This window comes from Trichoderma aggressivum (genome assembly GCF_033847375.1).
Source record: "Trichoderma aggressivum f. europaeum strain CBS 100526 chromosome Unknown scaffold_003, whole genome shotgun sequence".
Lineage (NCBI taxonomy): Eukaryota > Fungi > Ascomycota > Sordariomycetes > Hypocreales > Hypocreaceae > Trichoderma > Trichoderma aggressivum.
This window is the reverse complement of record NW_026946369.1, coordinates 858,701-877,974: the sequence shown is the minus strand read 5'-3', so window position 1 is coordinate 877,974 and position 19,274 is coordinate 858,701. Positions and strand designations below refer to the sequence as shown.

At 47.0% G+C, this 19,274-nt stretch overlaps 7 protein-coding genes across 7 annotated transcripts; 1 reads left to right on the top strand and 6 right to left on the bottom strand.

Moving 5' to 3' along the window:
- Positions 1–548: 548 nt before the first annotated feature.
- Positions 549–2,028, bottom strand: Triagg1_1390 (uncharacterized protein; the record flags this gene model as incomplete). Its single annotated transcript, XM_062895455.1, has 2 exons — positions 549–1,702; positions 1,758–2,028. The coding sequence occupies 2 exons, from the start codon at positions 2,026–2,028 to the stop codon at positions 549–551; spliced, it is 1,425 nt and encodes a 474-aa protein (XP_062759729.1).
- Positions 2,029–2,606: 578 nt separating this feature from the next.
- On the bottom strand, positions 2,607–3,116 carry Triagg1_1389 (uncharacterized protein; the record flags this gene model as incomplete). Its single annotated transcript, XM_062895453.1, has 1 exon — positions 2,607–3,116. One exon carries the CDS (start codon positions 3,114–3,116, stop codon positions 2,607–2,609), a length of 510 nt encoding a protein of 169 aa, XP_062759728.1.
- A 370-nt stretch (positions 3,117–3,486) lies between these two features.
- On the bottom strand, positions 3,487–4,395 carry Triagg1_1388 (uncharacterized protein; the record flags this gene model as incomplete). Its single annotated transcript, XM_062895452.1, has 2 exons — positions 3,487–4,211; positions 4,275–4,395. 2 exons carry the CDS (start codon positions 4,393–4,395, stop codon positions 3,487–3,489), a joined length of 846 nt encoding a protein of 281 aa, XP_062759727.1.
- Positions 4,396–4,800: 405 nt separating this feature from the next.
- Positions 4,801–5,311, bottom strand: Triagg1_1387 (uncharacterized protein; the record flags this gene model as incomplete). The annotated part of the gene is made up of 2 exons (XM_062895451.1): positions 4,801–5,162; positions 5,221–5,311. The coding sequence occupies 2 exons, from the start codon at positions 5,309–5,311 to the stop codon at positions 4,801–4,803; spliced, it is 453 nt and encodes a 150-aa protein (XP_062759726.1).
- A 1,352-nt stretch (positions 5,312–6,663) lies between these two features.
- On the top strand, positions 6,664–7,760 carry Triagg1_1386 (uncharacterized protein; the record flags this gene model as incomplete). Its single annotated transcript, XM_062895450.1, has 3 exons — positions 6,664–7,033; positions 7,099–7,497; positions 7,564–7,760. The coding sequence occupies 3 exons, from the start codon at positions 6,664–6,666 to the stop codon at positions 7,758–7,760; spliced, it is 966 nt and encodes a 321-aa protein (XP_062759725.1).
- Positions 7,761–11,368: 3,608 nt separating this feature from the next.
- On the bottom strand, positions 11,369–12,093 carry Triagg1_1385 (uncharacterized protein; the record flags this gene model as incomplete). The annotated part of the gene is made up of 3 exons (XM_062895449.1): positions 11,369–11,755; positions 11,804–11,922; positions 11,979–12,093. 3 exons carry the CDS (start codon positions 12,091–12,093, stop codon positions 11,369–11,371), a joined length of 621 nt encoding a protein of 206 aa, XP_062759724.1.
- Positions 12,094–13,299: 1,206 nt separating this feature from the next.
- Positions 13,300–15,346, bottom strand: Triagg1_1384 (uncharacterized protein; the record flags this gene model as incomplete). The annotated part of the gene is made up of 3 exons (XM_062895448.1): positions 13,300–13,337; positions 13,396–15,077; positions 15,135–15,346. The coding sequence occupies 3 exons, from the start codon at positions 15,344–15,346 to the stop codon at positions 13,300–13,302; spliced, it is 1,932 nt and encodes a 643-aa protein (XP_062759723.1).
- Between the last annotated feature and the right edge of the window lie 3,928 nt (positions 15,347–19,274).

The window sequence follows — 19,274 nt, the reverse complement described above, 5'->3', positions numbered from 1 at the left end:
AGTGGTCAATCGTGATAAAGTTGGTGATCAACCGCAAAGAGATAGCCGAGGGTGAATAGATAGAAGATGAAGAAAGCAAGACGGGATCGAGAGAAGATGGAGAGATGAGAAAGGGGAGAAGGGGAGAAGGGGAGAGGGAGGTTGAGGAAAAGCGAAGAGCTTTAAATGCTCGGCGGCGAGCGCAGGAGAAGCAAACAAAAAGTGGAGAGTCGTGAAGAGAAGAATGCAAATGCGAGCGTTGAAGAGGGCGAAGAGGTTGATATGCAAAAGATACCTTGAATAAAATGAAGTGGCCTCATTAGATCAAGTACTCCTTGCTGGCGACTCTCCATTCAGGCATCCGGCTGTTTAAACAGTCCATGTCATCTGGCCACCAGTTGATCTGCTTGCTTCATGTCTCTAGGCTGAGAAACTGCACGTAGTCAATTGAAGGGACAGTCCTCCAACATCATCATCATATTAGCAGAGATTGGAATTAAATTGGTCGAGCTACACATTGGAGTTATAGTAAAAGTGACGATTTTCATCTCGAATGTAAATGCTCAAACTTATTTCGACAGTCCTTTGTAGCCATGCCACGCCAAAACAATAAAAGCAGCAAATAAAGATGTTGCTCCCGTCACAATCACCATGGGCTCGTACTTGTTGCCCGCGTAATGCTCTCGAATAACCTCCCTCGGCGCCATCAAATCTGCACTCAAAGGCCCGACCAAGATATTTCCAACACCCATCAAAAAGACAAATATCGCATACGTGGCAAACACGGTCGACGGGTCATCGCTGACGGCTCGACCCATGGCTACACGCATGGTTCCGAACCCAAAAGCAAAGAAGCCGTAGATGAAGCTGAAAACGGCGAGAAGCGGCAGTGACTTGGCTAGGCCCCAGAACGTAAACGATGCCGTTGCTGCAAAAGCACAGCAAATAGTCATCAACAGGCTCACGGGAAGACTTTTGTCTGAGAGGTAGCCAAAGGCGAATTGTCCCAGAACCTGCGCAATGGACATGAGGCAAACCAGTAACGCGCCCTTGATGGAGGAAATGTCGAAGAGAGAAGCGTAAGAGGGCAAGAAGACGACGGGGAAGAAGAAACCGATTCCTTGTACCAAGACTGCGGAGCCGTAGATCCAGAAAAGAGGCTGCTTCAAAAAGCCCCAGTTGATCCTCGCCAGGTTGGCCTGGTCCGAGGCTGGTAATCGGGCTTTGAACAGTGGGAGCAAGGGGGCTGTCAGAACCGCCATCGCAACGGCACAAGCCCTCAAAGTGACTTTATACCCATATCGTCGAAGAAGAGCATCGATGATAAAGGGAAGAACCGCTCCAGTGGCACCAGAAGACGCAGAGATGAGTCCAAACGCCATGCCCTTTCGCGCAACCCACCACTCATTCACCATACTCACAATGGGCATAGAAATGAGCACGAAGCCGAGTCCATAGAGCGCTCCTTGCGTGGCAATCAGGCCATTGACAGAGGAGGTAAACGACGCGGATAAGAGTCCGGCTATGCTTAGGACCCAGCCCAGGTAAATCTGATGCCTCTGGTATTTGGGAAACTTTCTCGCCAGCATAGCGGAAAAGGGCGATCCGAAGTAGTAGAAGCCCGTGGACAAGACTCCGACGACGGGGATCCGGACGGCGTCTTTCTGGAACTCGGGTACGTCGGAGTAGTAGTTCTGAAAGACTCCGTAGCTGCCAGGAAAGCCTACCCCTCTGTCAGTCTGTTGTTTGTGAAGGGTGTTGTAAATGATAGTATGTACCCCAAAATAATGCATCAAATGCAAATGCGCCCAGAAGAGTTGCCCAGGCATCTCGGCCTCGATCAACAGGTTTCAGTTCCTGCGTAACAGTTTCGTTTTCGTGAGGGCTGGCAACCGCTTCATCGCGATTCTGGGAATAGAGCTGCGATTGCTCAATGTCCAAACGTCCTCTTTCAAGCTCTCCATTCGCCAGGCTTATCTCGTCACGAGAACGGGAATATCGTGGCGATAATTCATATTCCACTTCAGTGGCTGTTTCCGTCGCACTCATTGTCCAATTGGTCTCTTGTCTTCATCAATCGAGTTATAAACCAAGAGTTAAACCAACAATACGTCCACCAATGTAAAAACACAAAACAAGACGAAACTTGATACTTCTTTCAACCCCCCCAAAAGCTTCCAGAATCAACGACTGCGTTTCCTCCCCCACAATCCTCGCGCCCGCAAATCGCCATGTCGGAACCCCGACCATAGCCGCCGTTCTGATTCTGTCTCAGCGGGGCTCAAGGAGTTCCACAGAAAAGTTCGGTGTGAGTCAATTCAAGAGCATCTGCGCCTTTCCAATTACAAGCAGATGGAAATCGTCCTAAACTTTCAAGTTACTGCTGGGGGGGGGGGGGGGGGGCTCTTCGGCTATGGTTTTAACCGCCTGCAAATGCCGGGGCTAAGAGCGTATCACATTGAGCCACGAGGCAACCCACAACGAAATCTTATGTCTCAAAGGCGCGCCTTCATGTTGTTATCCATCTATAGATCTATCGATTCATCTTTAATCTATCATCATCATCATCATATCATCAAATCGCCCAGTATGATAGGTAGTATACATAATATACACAATGTACACGTCTAATTCCTCACTTCACCCTCCGTCTTTGGCTTCGCAGTCCCCCTCACAAACTTGGTGTGATGGCCCTTGGTCACCAGCGTCTTCTTCTCCTCCCCATCCACAACCTCAACTTTCTGAATCAAAATCGTCACAAACGCCATCGATCCCCCAACCTTTTCCGCCGTCGACACAATCTCCACGACATCTCCGGCTCCCGCGCTGCTCAAGTAGCTGATGTGCATGTCGACGCTCGCGCCCGTCTTTTCCCTCAGGTCCCACGAGGCAATTGCCAGTCCCGTTGTGAAGTCGATAAAGGCCGCTGACACAGCGCCGTGTAGACCGCCTTTGGAGTTGAGATGTGCAGATGTAAGAGTGAGGCGGCTGACGACGGTGCCGGCGACGACTGAGGTTTGCTTGATGCCTGACAGGAAGATGTTGTAAATGCTGCTGTGTTGGAGCAGCCAATCGGACAGCTGCTCGACATGGGCTGTCCGCTTGGCCTCGAGTTCCAGTTGCTCTTGTGAAGCCATGGCTGTGTTTTCCTCTGGCTTCTTCGCCTTTGGATATGCGGTGAGTGAGAGAAGAGGCGAGTTGTATGTGTGAGAAATGTCGGAGTTGAGGCTCCACAAGGAATCGGTGGAGATTTCGGCTCAGATCTTTTTTCAGTCTTATCGCAATCAATCTCAAGCACCACGGCTATTCCGAGTCTCACTTCACTCCAGTCAGTAGCTTCGTTTACCAGCATTGGATGATTCAACTTTGCGAGCAGTAAAGTCATAGCAGCGTCGTCATTATGAAATTGAGAACTCAATATATTCCAACTCTAAGTTATGTCAAGGCAAAATATACGCATGCTTCGTCAATCAATACATTAAGCCATTAATTCGTTCTAGAACTAGATCACAGCACAACGGCAATCGCCCAGGTGAGAGCGAAAACTCCAGCAACAAGGCTCATCTCCAATCGAGAACCTGCACTGGGAGGGATGGTTGGGGGACTGGTAGGTTGACTTCCGCCGCCATTACCTCCTCCGTTTCCACCGCTTCCGCCCTCTCCTCCGGATCCTCCAGAGCCTCCTGATCCGCCAGTAGGCTCGCTGCCTCCGCTTCCTCCTTCACCACCTCCGTTGCCTCCAGTAGGAGATCCGGAGCCTCCGGAGCCTCCGGGTCCGCCGCTGCCACCGCAGTTGGAAGAACCACTCGAGCCGGTAGCGCAAGCACACACGGAAGAAGCTCCGGTGATGACGGCCTCCAGAGAGGCTGCGGGACAGGCTGTCGCAACGCAAGGAACTAAAATCTGAGACAGGCTTGCCTGAGCTGCGGGCTGGCACTGGCATGCGTAGTCGTCCACGCCGCAAGAGATCTTGGGAGCAGCGCTCGTGAAGCATGCTTGAGCACAAGAGGGAACGGCTGAGGTAGCAACAGCACCACAGTCGGGAGCCTCAGTGTTGCAGGTAGGAGAAGCACCACCACCGCCACCAGGAGTTGTGGTAGGAGATCCGCTACCACCGTTACCACCGCTGTTGCTGGGACCAGAGCCGCCAGAGCTGCCGCCGCCGGGGGGGCCAGAACTTTGACAAGTTCCAGGGGCAATGAGGGTAGGTGAGGCACTGGCACAAGCACAAACTACAAGAGAGATTAGTTAGCATAGAGGTTTACTAAGAAGATGTATAAGAGAGTATAGCGGACCTGAGAAGAGTGATGACGACCGGAGACAGGTTTGGATTCGCTGGAATCTCAGGAAGTACCACTTGTGCCGTGGTCCAGGCCGAATGCTTGATTGCCGGCGCCATGTCGATGAGTCTAACATTTTCCCAGTAGATATATCGACAAAGTTATTTATCCGTACCAGTGAATATTGGGTCGCCTAATGGTTGACCAGATCTAGCTGGACGCCGGAAAGACAACCCCTGACTCCAAGATCAGCACCCTTTATGGTAGTAACGACTGCGTCTCATGGGATCTGGCTACTGCATTCTACAACCTATATATTGACTCTGTGGTTGTTTACTGGTAATTGCTACTATTGAAATACCTGCGCAGGGCAGAGGCTACAACAGAATAATCTCATTTCACGAACTTTCTACAGGGTCATATGCGAAATGCATACGTATGCGATAACGATTTTATTTAGTATCCCATGGTCCCCTTGTTCCCTTGTTGTGAAATAACTAGCCATAGCAAAGGTGTGATCTGAATTACAGACACATTAGAGCTATTCGTCAACGTCCATATCTTCGTCAGAAGAATCATCATCGTCGGAGGAATCTTCTTCCTCAGAATCATCATCCACCTCATCGGAATCATCCTCCTCTGAGCTCTCGGTTGACTCGCTCTCAGTCGACTCGTTCGTGGGATTCACAGTCTGCTCACTGGCAGGCTGGCCTTGGCGGCAATCTGGCATAAGGGTGACGAGGACTCCATTAAGCATGTAAATAGAATTGAAATTCTGGGCGTCGCGGTGAAGTCTCTCGAGCCTTGCGGCTCGCTCGTCAGGCGTGATGCTCTCCCATTCGTTGCAGAAACGAATTGTCTCCGTAAGTGGCAATTCGCGGATGGCTTGCACAAGTTTGCACTCTAGGCATATTATTAGTACTTGAAATAAAGCGGGAAATTAGTAGAGACAAAGTCATACCATGATCGAGCTCAAGCTCGTTTAGCATCTCGCTGAGGCGAATGCGGGCGGCGATTTGTCGGCGTCGTAGAGCAGAGGTAGTAGATGCCATTGTAGAACTTGAGGACGCTTTGAATTTGTAAATTTTGAGATGCAGGCGTAGTGTTTAGTGTGAAATAGAAAGAAGAGAGATAGTAAAGAATTGGCAGAAGTAGTAGAAGCCCAGCCTCGGCTTTCAAAATAGTGAGAGAAAAGTGAGAGAAAAGTGAGAGAAAAGTGAGAGAAAAGTGAGAAAGATCAAAGTAAGTGGAGATCGCCAGCAAAATGCTATCCGGATGTGAATTAATAATTTTTCCTAGTTCAGTTTCTGAAGAACTCCTGGAATATTCCTAGTTTATTAAAATGTAAGTAATGTCGGCAGTTTATAAACACTGCGCTACTTACTTATGGGTTACTGAAGTTTGTCTTTGCCCTACTGCCTACCTGTCCATGTCATGGTATTTTTTAAGTGGCACCATGGACTATGGATAACATAGTATATTTTTCTTTATACATAGCATCATATAGGGAGGTTCTGGAGTTTTTAGCTGCTCATGGGTCAGCAGTATGATATTTGTCACATCTTTATTTTATGGGAATGGTAATGGGTTGTTTTACTGGAGCATGTTTCTGAGATAGTACTAATATGGTGGCGTTGATGGATTCGCATGGCATACCTGTATGATGGGTATATACTGGTAATGGTTGTTCAGTTCAGTCAGTATGGAGTAAGCAATGTACACATACTTTGCCCTTTACCATAAGGATACTCCCATGTCCAGCAGGTGTCTACATGTATAATTCCGTTATAGATTATCTTCACCCTCTAGTATAATATATTCATAGCAGGTACAATAGTTATTATACTTCCCAAGTATATCTAGGATTAACAGATACATTAATATTACTACTTAGTCTATGCCCATCAAGACATGAGATTTACCGAAGTAGGAGTTTGGGTTTCACTAAATCTTAGTGATAACGCAGCCAGGCGTGCAGGGCTGCAGCAGGTGCACGCGCATTCTGCCAGGTGCATAAGAAGCACCTCCCTCTCCCTCTTCTCTCTTCCCTCTTCTTCTCTCCTCCTTCATCATCAACCCAACTTTCTTCTTCTTCACATCGCGAGTTTTATTTATTGATCCTGCGTGCGCTACATTCGACTTTATTATCACGGCCCGCGCGTGATCATTTGTTTCATCTCCCTCTACGCCAGCGATCATAGCGCAAGATCTACTATTCGCGTTTGATCGCAGATCGCTTTCCATCGTTTGCCTTTTCTCAGAGTTGTGTGATCATTCACGGCGTTACAAATCTTCACTTGCCGCTTGACAAACTACGCAGAAGTTAGAAAACTCTTCACCAAGGTCTGTCGAGATTCACGAGCTCATCTACCTAGTCAGATACTAATGCATACCTTACATATAGATGGCAAACCGAAGCAGCAGACGTCATGGCACTGGTCGCTACAGCGAAGAGTGTCTAGCTCTCGATCAAGCCTGCAAGGCTGGCATGGATGATCCATCCAAGGGACCAACGGCAGCGCAACTCATTGCAGCGGCGATGACGGTTGACGGATATCAGGAGTTTGAGTTGCCACGCAGCTGGCTCAGATTTGCAGGAGAGCATCCAGACGTTGCAGGGAGATTGCGCGTACAGTCCGACTACTTTTTCGCTGAAGGAATAGATGACCCTGCAGCTATTCCCGAAATTCTTGCCTGTTTCGAAATGTTCGATCGACCAGCGGACTGGCCCAGCGATGCTAACCAACCTGCTGGATCTCCCGAGAATAACCAAGGTAAGACAAAACCAAGTGCGCTTTTGAATCAATATCAACGATACTAATAAATGTTCACTACTTAGATACTCCGGGCGACGATGTCAATATGACGGATTATACTGACTCGTCCGAATCTTCCGCGAGCTCTGATGATGAGAATGGATCCGGCGCATCTGAAACTGAGACTGGTGGAGCGGCCTCTGGCACCAGCACCGACGGCGAGTCTGATACCACTCTGGTTGATTCGGGATACGGTAACTCGTCCTATGTTGAAGAATCGGGAGATGGAGATGGAGAAGCCACCTCTGAATCTGAGGCTGGTTCGTCTAACTCGGAGCCTGGTCCATCTGACTCGGATGAGCATCATATTGCTGGGTTTGCGAACCAGATTCTCGACATTGTCGCCAGCGAGCATGATCTAGACCACGCACCAACAATGTCGATGGACGAGTATATATCTCAATTTGGCTATGGAAAACTTGGTAAGTATTCTCTAAGTTTTTATAATTTGATGAGCTGTATAATATATATACTGACTTTTTACTTAGAGGATTGGGAGCCTGGCTCTTGGGAATCATTCTGGGTTCGAGCTGAAGTGTCCCTTATTCGCATGCCGTATATTTATCGACGCCATTTTGAGAACTTTGAAGAAGAGACCATCGATTTAATGGCTCGCAAGTTGGAGCTCGAGTGGATCATGAATGCTTATGCGTATGGAGAAGAGTCTCGCCAACAAGCGGAGTAATATTACTCGGGTTCAAGGATAAGTTATGTCTGCCTGCAGTAGGTTACTTTACCAACTTCGGATAAGAACGAAGATGGGTATAACCTCTAACAGTATATGACAAAACACTGTCCGCAAGACACTGATCAAAGATCAGCCAAAAGTATCTTTCAGGAGTTATGGGTTAAAGGATCCAGTTTACAAATTTCGGAGGCACATGGCGCATTTTGGACCTATGGGTTATGGATTTCGGTTACTATATCATCAAGATAGATGGATAAAGGGACTGGTTGGGAGATACTTACTTATGGAGTATCAGGGAGGTTTTAACAGAAAAGCGCGCCATTCGAATTATGGATCATGGGTTCTCGGTTTATCTCTCGTCAGTAGAGACACTTACTTTGCTATATCAGATACGATACTCAGTTGACAATTGAAATTTGCCTCTCTTAATCTGTTCGCTGTAAAATATGGGCGTGCGCCTTGATGGCAAGATTTGGTTGAGAGTATTGCTGTTCTCCCTTCCTACTTGGAAATCGTGTTCGCTGGTCTAAAATGGCGTTGTATTAATAAAATAATGTTATGTAAAAATGATTTTGAACTAAACACCATTTCGAAAGATGACAATCGTCTGCTTTTTACCAAACGAATTACAAAAGCTACCTGTTGCTGTTGACGCAGCGGCAAATAGTGACTACACAAAATCATGTCAGTCATATGCTCGTAGTCGTAGCTGATCGAATGGATCAACGTTCTCCCCTTCCTTCAAGACCTCGAGGGCTGATGTAATTCGACAAAGTAAGGACCCCGGTAACCCCTATCCCCTTTAGCCGAAAACATCCCTTGAATACCTATCTGATGTCCAAGCATCGTCATCGTGCCCCTAGGTCGCAATCTTGAACTTCCAATTTGTTGATCGGGAACTCGAATTTCTTCATCTGACTCTTGTGTGGCACAATCGCACGGCCTCTGATATCGCGACCCCTTCCAACGGCGGCAAACAACTCGGCGAGGTTCCTTGGCTGGCTTCTTTCGGAGTGACGGACGATTCTGATGGCATCAGACTTGGGTAGAGATGGTATGCCAGCATCACATTCGTCAAAACGGATACAGGCTTGGCCTGCGATCGCCTGCACCGCCACGGAGGCCATCGAAACTAGGAATTGCTGCAAAATGCTGTGTTCTAGCTGAGCAAGCTGAGAGCCAACATTAATATCGAATTGGGACAAGCGTTCCAGGTTGTATTATTTTCTACTGATTTCCTGCAGGGGACGACATCGAGCGTCAGCCACACTTGGGTGTTGGACAACGGATTTGGGGTGGGATTCCCTTGATGAATGTATGGCCGTCGACGTGTATCGTTCGACCTATGGTTGGGTAGAAGGCCAGTTGTTGAGAATCTAACAAGGCAAAGTGCACAGTCAATGAAGCATCAAGAGATGCAAATTGAGTTCAGCAAGAAATGTACCTGTGATTTAGCTACAGGTAAGGATACCTAGGCCGTAGCCCTGTGAGAATGCAACCGTCTATTGCAGCGCTTCTCGCCATACAAAGGTAAGGGTAGCGAAATGCTCGCCTGAGTATGCTTCAAAGGGGCAAGGCGATACCAAGTTTCTAAAACGATGGCGGCAAGTTTCGTGGTGCCTGGTCTCGGACATCTCAAGCCAGCAGGTCACTGTGCCATTATCCCTTGCTTCATCTTGAGCCCCATTTGCCCCCATGGCCACCACATTATAGACTCTCCAGTGAATCGGTTCGTTGCGCATCAGCATAAAAGCACAAGGATGAGGCTATCACTCCACTTAAGCTGTCGTCATATCGGGATGACCTCACGATGGAACGCTCGGGGAACCAAATCGCCTAGACGAGCGAAACGCAAGGGAATATTCGAAAATAATGTTGAAGTTGTATCAAATCGAAAAATGTAGCCGAAAGTGTGTTTCAGAGACGTCTTATGTTGCGGACAAAGCGACCATGGCTGAAACGAACAATCCAAAAACGAACTTCGACTATCAATAGTGGCGGTGATAGAAGGGAGGTCGAAATGTAGGCTTCACTGCCACATGGTGATTTGGACTGTGGGAGAATTCATTCGTTTTTCGTAGAATCGTTTTCTTGGCGGCATGGAAAGCAAGCTTGTAAAATGAGAGACTGTTTCCTGACTTGAAGCGTAATGAGGGCTCAGCCACTATTCAGTACGAGAAAGTCTTGCGGCTGGCCATAACAGTCGGCGTTTGGCAGCATGGTTGTGGCTTGAGATGACGTGGAAGCCTTTGGGAATCATTATCAATTGGGGATCTCGACGACGTAAGAACGTGAAAGCGGGTTTTCGAAGGTAACAAGGTTTCCCAGTTCGAGGCGGCTTCAAGCCGTTGGGGACATTGAGCGTTTGCGATAGTCCGCCTTGATTCTCGTCGTCGTCTCAAAAGATGATGACCCTCAATTAACATTTCTTATTCGGAAGCCCATTCGAAGTTTGGGGGGTATGTTTTTTCGGTTTGATTCATGTAGGGTTCTGGAAATCTTTAAGCTTGAGAAAATTTTGATTGCTCGGTGCGTTCGAAGTATGGTAGCCCAGTCTTTTTCGATCGGCATCGCTTGAGCCTTGGGCACTCCTTGGGGGAAAAACTATCAGAGCATTAGCGAGGATTCTTGGTCAAACCTACCGGTCATGCCAGACTAGATGATTGCCAGATGGCGCAAATCTGCCGAGGCATAGAGGATATTAAATGGTGAAAGGGATAGAATGCGAGTAGAGGGGCGAGGCATCTCAACTTACTTATCTCCCTAGGTACCTGCCTGGGTATGGAATGATGATTGGGGATGGTGTTTTGGAGAACAAGCAATCTTGTAAACACGAAGTCGCCAAAGTCTCGCGGGTGATTGCTTGAATGTGTGAGCATGACGTAATCTTTTTAAATAGAGGAACAAACGCGTAAATACCCGATGAGAGCAGCGAACCGTCGACTAAGGGGAATGGAATTGGACAGCCTTGGAATATTAATATGTGCAAATTACGAGAGTTTGACGGGTCCTTTGTGCACTTAGTATCTATTAGGTACCATAAAAACAAAGAGACAGTGTATCAATACCAGAAGGTGACCCCACCGCCATCGCGATGCCTTTTACTGTACTCCATTTGTAGGTACCATCCTTACAACTTTGCTTAAATTATCCGTAGAAATCTTTAGGCGCGAGCTAGAGTTCCCAAATCGACCGGTAGATAAGACCCTAACGATAAACCATGAATTCTTTCGATGGCTGCGTGAACAAATGACAAATTGGCGAGAGATTCGCAAGCATTTCGCACCAAAATCGAACCCAGACCCTTCTGACATTCACTTTTTATCCGGTGCACTTGCAAAAAGATCCAAACATAGGTAGTACATCGGTCAACGAATACCTTGGTTCAAGAGCGTGGACATCAGAAATCTGCAAAAAGCAAGTGGCAGATCTTTCAAAATCACCCAGGCGGTGCCCTAAGTGAGCATCTAAAAAAAAAAGAGGGCCAAAAAGCGAAGCACTTCAGGTCCAGCGAAATCGTCCAAAACCATAAATTTCAAGGGTCCAAGCGTTTAGGTGTACCATTATGGCCAGGCTGTAAAGCCTTTACGCATCATCACAAAACCCTACATTGCAAATCTCGCCGTCTTGATGACCACAAGTGGTCCGTCCTCCATCATAGTTTGCCCCTTGTGAAACGCCGTTCCGTCTAACTTCTCAGCCGCGTCGGCCCCCTTGTAGACATATATTTTGACGTGCTCCTCCCTACCCACTCCTCCCAATGCCTGGCAATAAACCAGTTCTTTTGGACCAACACATCGTGCCGCGGCTCTTTGTTCTCGCGTATTGAGCTGATGTCCTCTCTGGTAGACCGGGTTGAGGATGTAAAAAAGCGGGAGTCCCTTCTTGGACTCCTCTTCCGACTGATTATTGCCGGGAATTGCGAAAGCCTTTGCACCAGCTCTCACGGTCTCGGCGACTTTGGGGAACTTTTCGGCGAAGTCAAACCAGCTCTATGGAAGTCCACTTTTATCGAATCCTGGCGTAGCCAGGAGAGAAACTGCCATCATAAGGGCTGATGGCGCCACGTTTTCGTCGTTGATGCCTCGCGCATAAGAGAGTTCAAAGACATCGAGAACATGTTCCGCGACGATCTGATGCTTCTCTGCGTCTGCCATGTCTAAACTGGGTCAGTTATTATGTCGAGAAGACTTCCACTCCCTGACCTTGACGTACTGCGATAGATACACGTAAGACGTATCGTGTGATATATCAGTTTGGATTTCTTCTCGAGTGATGGTGATGCTGCAATGAGGAAGACAATGTGGAAGCGTGCGGGAGTAAAAAGCATTGGGCAAGAATTTCGCTATGGACCAGCTGCAAAAATATAACACATGTAAATAATTCTGAGGTCCACTAGCAACTGACAGCTGGACGGCTGCTAACCAAGTGTACACTCGCTCGGTCATCAAGTTCCATCGTTCTAAAATGCTTCGACTTGCTATTTGCTACCTACCTGTGCATAGTGCTAATCTGTACTGCTATACCTCGGAAAAAAACTCAGGATGCTTGGCTCTTTGATGCGCCTTCAAGACATAAGGGTTCGTATACTCATTCCCACATGTTACACACTTGAACATCTCCCTTTCGGGGTCGTGGATCACCATGTGGCTGTTCAGTCTATTCAAATTGGGGAACCGCATGCCGCATATATCACAGACATTCTCCAATTCTCCTGCATGATATTTCATATGTTGATACAAGCCAGACCGGCTGTTGGTATTCATGCCGCATACTTCGCATACCAGAGGCTTCTCTCCGATATGCGTCCATTGGTGCTTAACCAACTTGTGCTCCTGTGAGAAGACCTTTTCACAGCCTGGCCAATCACAGACATACTTCGACGAATCTTCATGCACCTTCTTCATATGTTTGTTAAGACCGCTCGAGACCTGAAATGTTTTTCCGCACTGCTTGCACTCGAAAGGTCGCTCCCCTGTATGACTCGGAGCATGCGCCTCCAGCGAGGATTTTCTTGAAAAGCCCTTGTCGCATATAGGGCATTTGAAACGATCCTTTGCTGAATGTGATGTGAATATATGACTCCTCAAAGATACAGCACTGGAGAAAGATTTGGAGCAGACCATGCAGAAATACGTCTTGGTCTTATGCGTTCTTTGGTGAACATCTCGCGTTTTCTTAGATGAAAAAGTACGGGTGCACCCCGGATGGCCGCATTGATACCGAGCGTGAACATGTTGATGGTCAGTAAGTTTTTGGAGCGTGGTGAATTGTTTCCCACAGCCTGGGAAATCACAGGAAAAAGTACTTCCCCTGCTTGCGTCGGTATGATGCTGCATTTGCCATTGGTCCCGGGGCATGCGAGGATATGGTGCTTTCTTCCCCTTATTGGCTCTCTTTGATGATGATGATGATGATACATTTTTTCCCTTGCCATGATAGGTCCTCATATGATTTGCAACACTTTTGGTAAGTTTGCCGCAAATTTCACAACGAGTCCCATAAGCCCAGAAACGGAGGTCAACTCCGTCTTGTTCTAGCTCTTCATCAATATCTGTAACTGGTGGACGGTTACTGTGACAGTGCCGGCAGTGCGAGATCAAGAGGCCAGCGTTTCGAAACGTCGCAGTACACTCAATGCATTTGAAGGGTCCAGCTAGCGTTGTCAACGGGAGAAGCTCGACATCGAACTCAGGTGTTGGAGGCATGGGTTTATTGGCGCTGTATGACAGGCCGGACCACATAACATTCCCCAAATCTTGGTCCACCCTCCAAAAACAATGATGAAGAGGTATGCTGGAAATATTTGCTCGTATATCATTCCAGATGGTCGACGAATAATTAAACATTGCAAAGTTCGTAAAAACAGTATCGATGGTGATTGTGCAGCTATCCCAGTCGAAAAGCGTCACTGGGTTGAATTCTTCTTGTTCTCTTAGGCCAAATAGCATGCAAATTCCGTGATCTTGTTTCTTGCATAAAGACGATTTTAGAGGGTGACTTGTCCAAGGAACCAATGGTAATCCCCAGCGATCTAAGAAAGCGCGGAAGCCAATATCTTCCATGGTCCATTCAGGATATTGGAGTTTGAGCCTCTGTATTTGCTTGCAATAGTGGCCAGCAATCCAGTAAATGACTTTGAACTGGTCCATATCTTCTCCAAGGCCGGCTTCTTCAGCGTACTTATTGCATTCATTTTTGAGAGTATAGAGCATGCATTGCACAACTCTGCGAAGTGTTTCCCAATTCCAGTCTATAGCCTCTGCTTGGACCTTCGACAGGATGTGATAAAAGTAGAAGATTCGATCGGTAACTTTATCTTGTTCTGGAGAGCTCACCGTTAGGTAGTACTCAAACTCTGATTCGGTGATACCGTAATGGTCCGCAATTCGGAGCAGGTTGATGTAAACATGCTTCCAATCCCACGAATGCTGTCTTATCTTATAATTCGCCGGTTCTCCGAAATACTCATGTTTTCTGGGTCTGAAAAGTTGCTCAGGTCGAAGTCGCTGGACCATTGCTTCAACTTCTGATCCCATGATCCCGGTCCTGGATGCGTCCAGAAATGCCATCTTCAGTGGCATCTCCCAAGATTCCCACTCCATCGCGCGCAGATGAGGCGATGAACTGGTGTAGAAAGCGGTAGAGATGGTGCAGATGTTACAGATGGCGTTGTATGCCCACAAGTGTTGTTGCTTGTATGTTGTAACAGCGCTGCTGTCGCTAATATTTAGACAAACAGCTATCAGCGGTAGAAGCAAAATCGGGTTCGTCTTCTTTAACACATTGAGGTATGTTGAAACCAGGCACACATTTGAGGGACTATGATAAGCATCCTTGCCCTCAAATATCGCTATTGGATATATAGCCTCAACGGACATCGAGAACGGTCCGGGTGTCCACAGGAGTTTAGCACCGGTGTAATCGCAATGCCGCTTAACAAGATCATTTCCATGCTTCTGCTGTGGTGTTTGATCAAACGAGTTGACCAAATAAAGAGATATAGCGGCGTGAAGACGATTCATTCTCTCTTGCGTGGCCCCGGGCATCTTTTGGTCTCTTTCCGTTATATTGATGCGGACTGCTTTACTGATCTTCTTTTTCACTTCATTTAGAGGGATGGATTTGATGATAGGACTGTGATTAGAGACGTATCGCTGAGGTCCAATACGAACAATATTGTTCGCCACGTCTTGTTGGCTTTGTTCAACAGGTGTGGCGCGCAGGTCCCTGACCTCCCCAGGTTGTTTGCTGAGGTTCGCTGAACGAAAATCAAGTTCAATGACGTTCTGTGCGTAACCGTTTACACAGTCGCTGTAATAAAAGGTAGTTAGTAATAATGTCCTAATTGCCTCCTATAGAAGATCTTACCAATCTTGTAGCAGTGAAATTAGAGTTCTTTGATGTGCAAGGCCCTCAGCGCCGCTTGCGTCCCGTATCCGTTCCTGTTCATGAATCTCCGTGTGTTTATCTTCATCAAATCTAATAGAGTCGTCGAGAGCGCTTAAGATGCCTTGTGCAATTGAATATGTGATCCAGCAATCATCGATCTGGCGCACAAGGTGGTCAATACGCTGGTCCATCGTGCTGGTGAAAGAGTGTCTCGCAAGCAGAACAAAGAAGGAAGAAGCAACTGTGAAAACCAGACCGATCAGATCATGCACCAATCGAAGTATAAGTTCACGATTGTTGTTATCTGTTTTTCTTCTGCTTCTTTTTCCCAGTTGTCCATCAGAATTATTGCGAGATCTTGCTGGGGAAAGAGCCTCGGTTGGGGCCCAGCATGATAGCGCCGATAAGGGTTATAAATCTGCCTAACTCCTGCGTTCTACATGCAGATACCTGGTACTACTACCTACCTAGGTAGGTACTAATATATGGACCACCATGGAAGTTACCTACAGGTAGGTACTTACGGACCACTAGGAGGCAGGTACAGGTAGATAGTGGTCCATACGTCTTTCAACAATGCCGAAAAAATGGTGAGATGTGTTCCAATATTCATGCTTTCGGTGCATGACTGAACTTGCAAGACCCATACATGCTATGGATGTATATAATATAGGCGAATGAAGCGAATCACAAAGAAATGGTAAGTAATAAAATTATTACATTTACTTTATGGTTAAATAAGAAACGCGGACTAGGGAATTGGGCTGTGTGGGCTAAGGGGGAAAGGAACACATGAGGAGATGTTGGCTTTTCAGTTTTATAGCAACGAAGACGGAAACGAAAATCTCCGGCTATTCCAGACGATTTGTTATATCCCCTTAGATGGCCTATGCCTTTTTTGACTAAACGAGTACTAGAGAAGCCATAACCTTAGATACAAACCCAGCATTCGTCAAATATGGCATTCCATCTCTCACACTTTCGGTTGCCTATGCCCTCACTCCCCTTCCTAAATGCAATCCGAATTTATTCAAGTTCGTCGTTGAAGTTCCTCCCGCATCTGCTCTAGAGCTTCGTTTATCTCGCGTCTCGTTACGAACTCATCTATTCTATTTTGTTAGGCAGATGTAGTGTCTCCAATAGTGGTCTGAGGAGCCTCCCGACTCGCAATTTGTTGTATTCTAACTTGAGTTGAGGGAAAGGCTTGGGCTGCAGCTTGCCGTTGGCTAGCTTGAACGTCGCGCAGAATCATTGTCGGTCGTGAAACCAGTCGCGGGCCTCGCACCTCGATAGAAGAACGAGCTCGCGTCCTGGTCTGTTGTAGAACCAGTCGTGGGCGTTGGACCTCGATAGAAGACCAAGCTTGGGCCCTGGTCTGTTGTCGTCTAGTGTGTTGAGCATTTCGTAGATTTATTGTGGCTCGCGGGGTCGCTCGAAGGCTTTGCACAAGGACGACGGTTTGAGGCATGCGATAGATGGCAGCTTCCGACGCTGACTGACCCGAGGAGACAGTCCGAGTAGTCTCGTGAATTATCTGGCCCGAGGAGACGGCGCATGTGGTCTCTTGAGTTGCATGACCCTGAGAATCGGTTTCAGAGGCAGTTGAAGTGATGAGTATCGCATGGGTCTGGTCCCTACCTAGGTAGTTGGAGCAACGGCTCCATTCGTCACTTCGGGGCGGGAGTAAGAAGCTCCCGTGATCTCGATTCTTAGAAGGTGTTTTGACTGCGCTTTGCGATGGTATGACGGGCAGCATGCAGTATGTAGGCTTGCGTAACCAAAGAAGAAGAGGTTTACTGAGAAGTGTGAGTGAATCTTGGATAAGTGGAAAAAAAACGAGAGAGAGAAAGAAAATACTAAAGGAAGAGTTGGAAGAGTACCTACTATAGGTACCTCGTGTATTTTTTTAGTAGCTGCCTGACCAGCTGCCAGACACTGTTGTTCCCCGGTGCCAGCTAAAGTTCTCAGCATTACCGTAAGATGTTGCTGGGGAATGAGGTTAGGTTGGGGGCCAGCATTAAAATCCAACTGCTGTGTTCTATGTTACCTATTATAATGGTCCATCAAGATCTGATAGACCATTTTGAAAGACAAAGTTTTATAAGTTGCCAAATATTGGTAGCATTATATATATGCACCAACAACCAAGACTTCAAATCCATTTAACGATTCCGCGCCATGCCTTTGTACTAGCTGCGAGTATGCTTCGGCAGAACGGCTGCAAATGACGATTGATGGGAGTTATCTATATCATGGTTATTGTGTCCCATCAGAAAATGTCCAGGTGGGAGAATCACAAGAGAAAAATTGTACCGAGGTACATTGAGTTTATGTCTCTGGGAATGGTGGCCCCCTTCCCGGAAATAACCAAGTAATCGACGCCGTGCATTCAATGTCTTTCTTCTTCTCTTGCTCAAACATGGCTCACGGACACAAAATTCCCGGCGCGGCTACAAGGCTCCCCATATAAAGATCCATGGGCCGATCATTCGAAATGTTACCGCACTCAAAGGGATTGTACCTAGGCATCTACCTCCAGGTAGTACCTACCTAGTAGGTACCTATTTATTACTAAGCGTGGCTAGCCTTGTGCTACCATTGCTCTTCGGGAATCGCAGCCTCGTCAACGAAGAAAGAGGCATTGATAGCCACGACTCCAGCTGATGTACGAGCCGTTCAATTTAATATGCTGAAACGAAGCCCTGCGCCTGAGGCCGCAGGTGAGGCCGAATTTGCGCCCAATCAGCTTAAATCTCACCATCATTTAAACTTCACTCAGGCGTGGAATGCTAGAATGCTACTAGGTAGTGTTCCAACTTGCCTCATGTATTTGAGGCGATCTTCAACTCTCGGGGGTTACGTACGATGAGACTGATTTGATTTCCAGCGCTAGATACTAGCATGGGGCAATAATTGTTGGTCGAATATAGAGATTGCAGCTACGTAGTGAAAAACAAAGAAGAATATGCACTACTATTATCCGTCGTATGTAACCGGTATATGGAACAGCAAGACTTAAGAACACACCATTTTGAGATCAATTGACGAAGCAAGTTACTATCGGAGTTGTGACTAACAGTTATCGGAGTTGTGACTAACAGAATAGACAAAGGAAAGAATACTACCTAGTAGCTAAGATGTGGTCCAGCAGACACGAGTTAACATGAATACCTAAGGCATCAAGAATATTCTACCAGCACGTGGTCCATATTCCTGTGGTCCATATTACCGTGGTCCATGATCTTGTCCTCCTGCGGTCCATGCTCCTGTGGTCCATAGGGAAGGAAGAAATGGAACTAGGTCCAAGGTGATAGAATATTGAACTCTGGCTGTCGTTTGCTGACTCGTATCGAAATATGAAAAATCTTCTGGTCCAACCATGGACGAAAGCAGAGAATAGAATCTTGCTCAATTAAGTCATGATGTTTCTCTCAAGTACCTGTCGGACGGGTGACACTCGGGGTCGTTGGGATCTCAGATAAGGTCTATAAAAAACCGGAATGTTAGTCATGGACTTGTTGTGAGAGCAATAAAGACGAGCTTGAACATTGGCAACTTACAAAAAGCAGCTGGTTGCATTGTAACAAATGCTTCAGATGTTGCATTATTACCATAGGTTCGAGATTGACCAACCGCAGAGAAGAAATATTCATGGAGCGACTTATTGTCGCATCATTGTTGAGGCGGGAAAAAGACAATTGCCGAATGCATAAAGAAAACCAATGTCTAGAAAGAATCACCACCGAAAGAGACAATCGGAAGTGGTGGACCACTTGGTGATTTTCAAGAGACTTCTGGAAGTCGATCATTGGCGTAGCAGAAAAAGACGGCCGAAGAGGACCATTTGACACAATAAGAAAGGGACCACTGGGAAAGGTCCATTCGGCGCAGTAAATGAAAAAAAGAAACACGACCCAAGAGGTCCGTTTGAGATAAGGTGCCACTTGAAGTGAAAAGGTCCATTGTGCGCATTAAAAAGCTGGTCCACTGAATGATTTGACGCAGCCAAGAGAAAAAAAGACGCACAAAGAAGGCCACTGTGGCGCGATAAAAAGAAGACTGAAAAGAACCATTGTTGCCATAAAAAGGATGGTCGAAAAGGGCCATTGGCGATAGAAA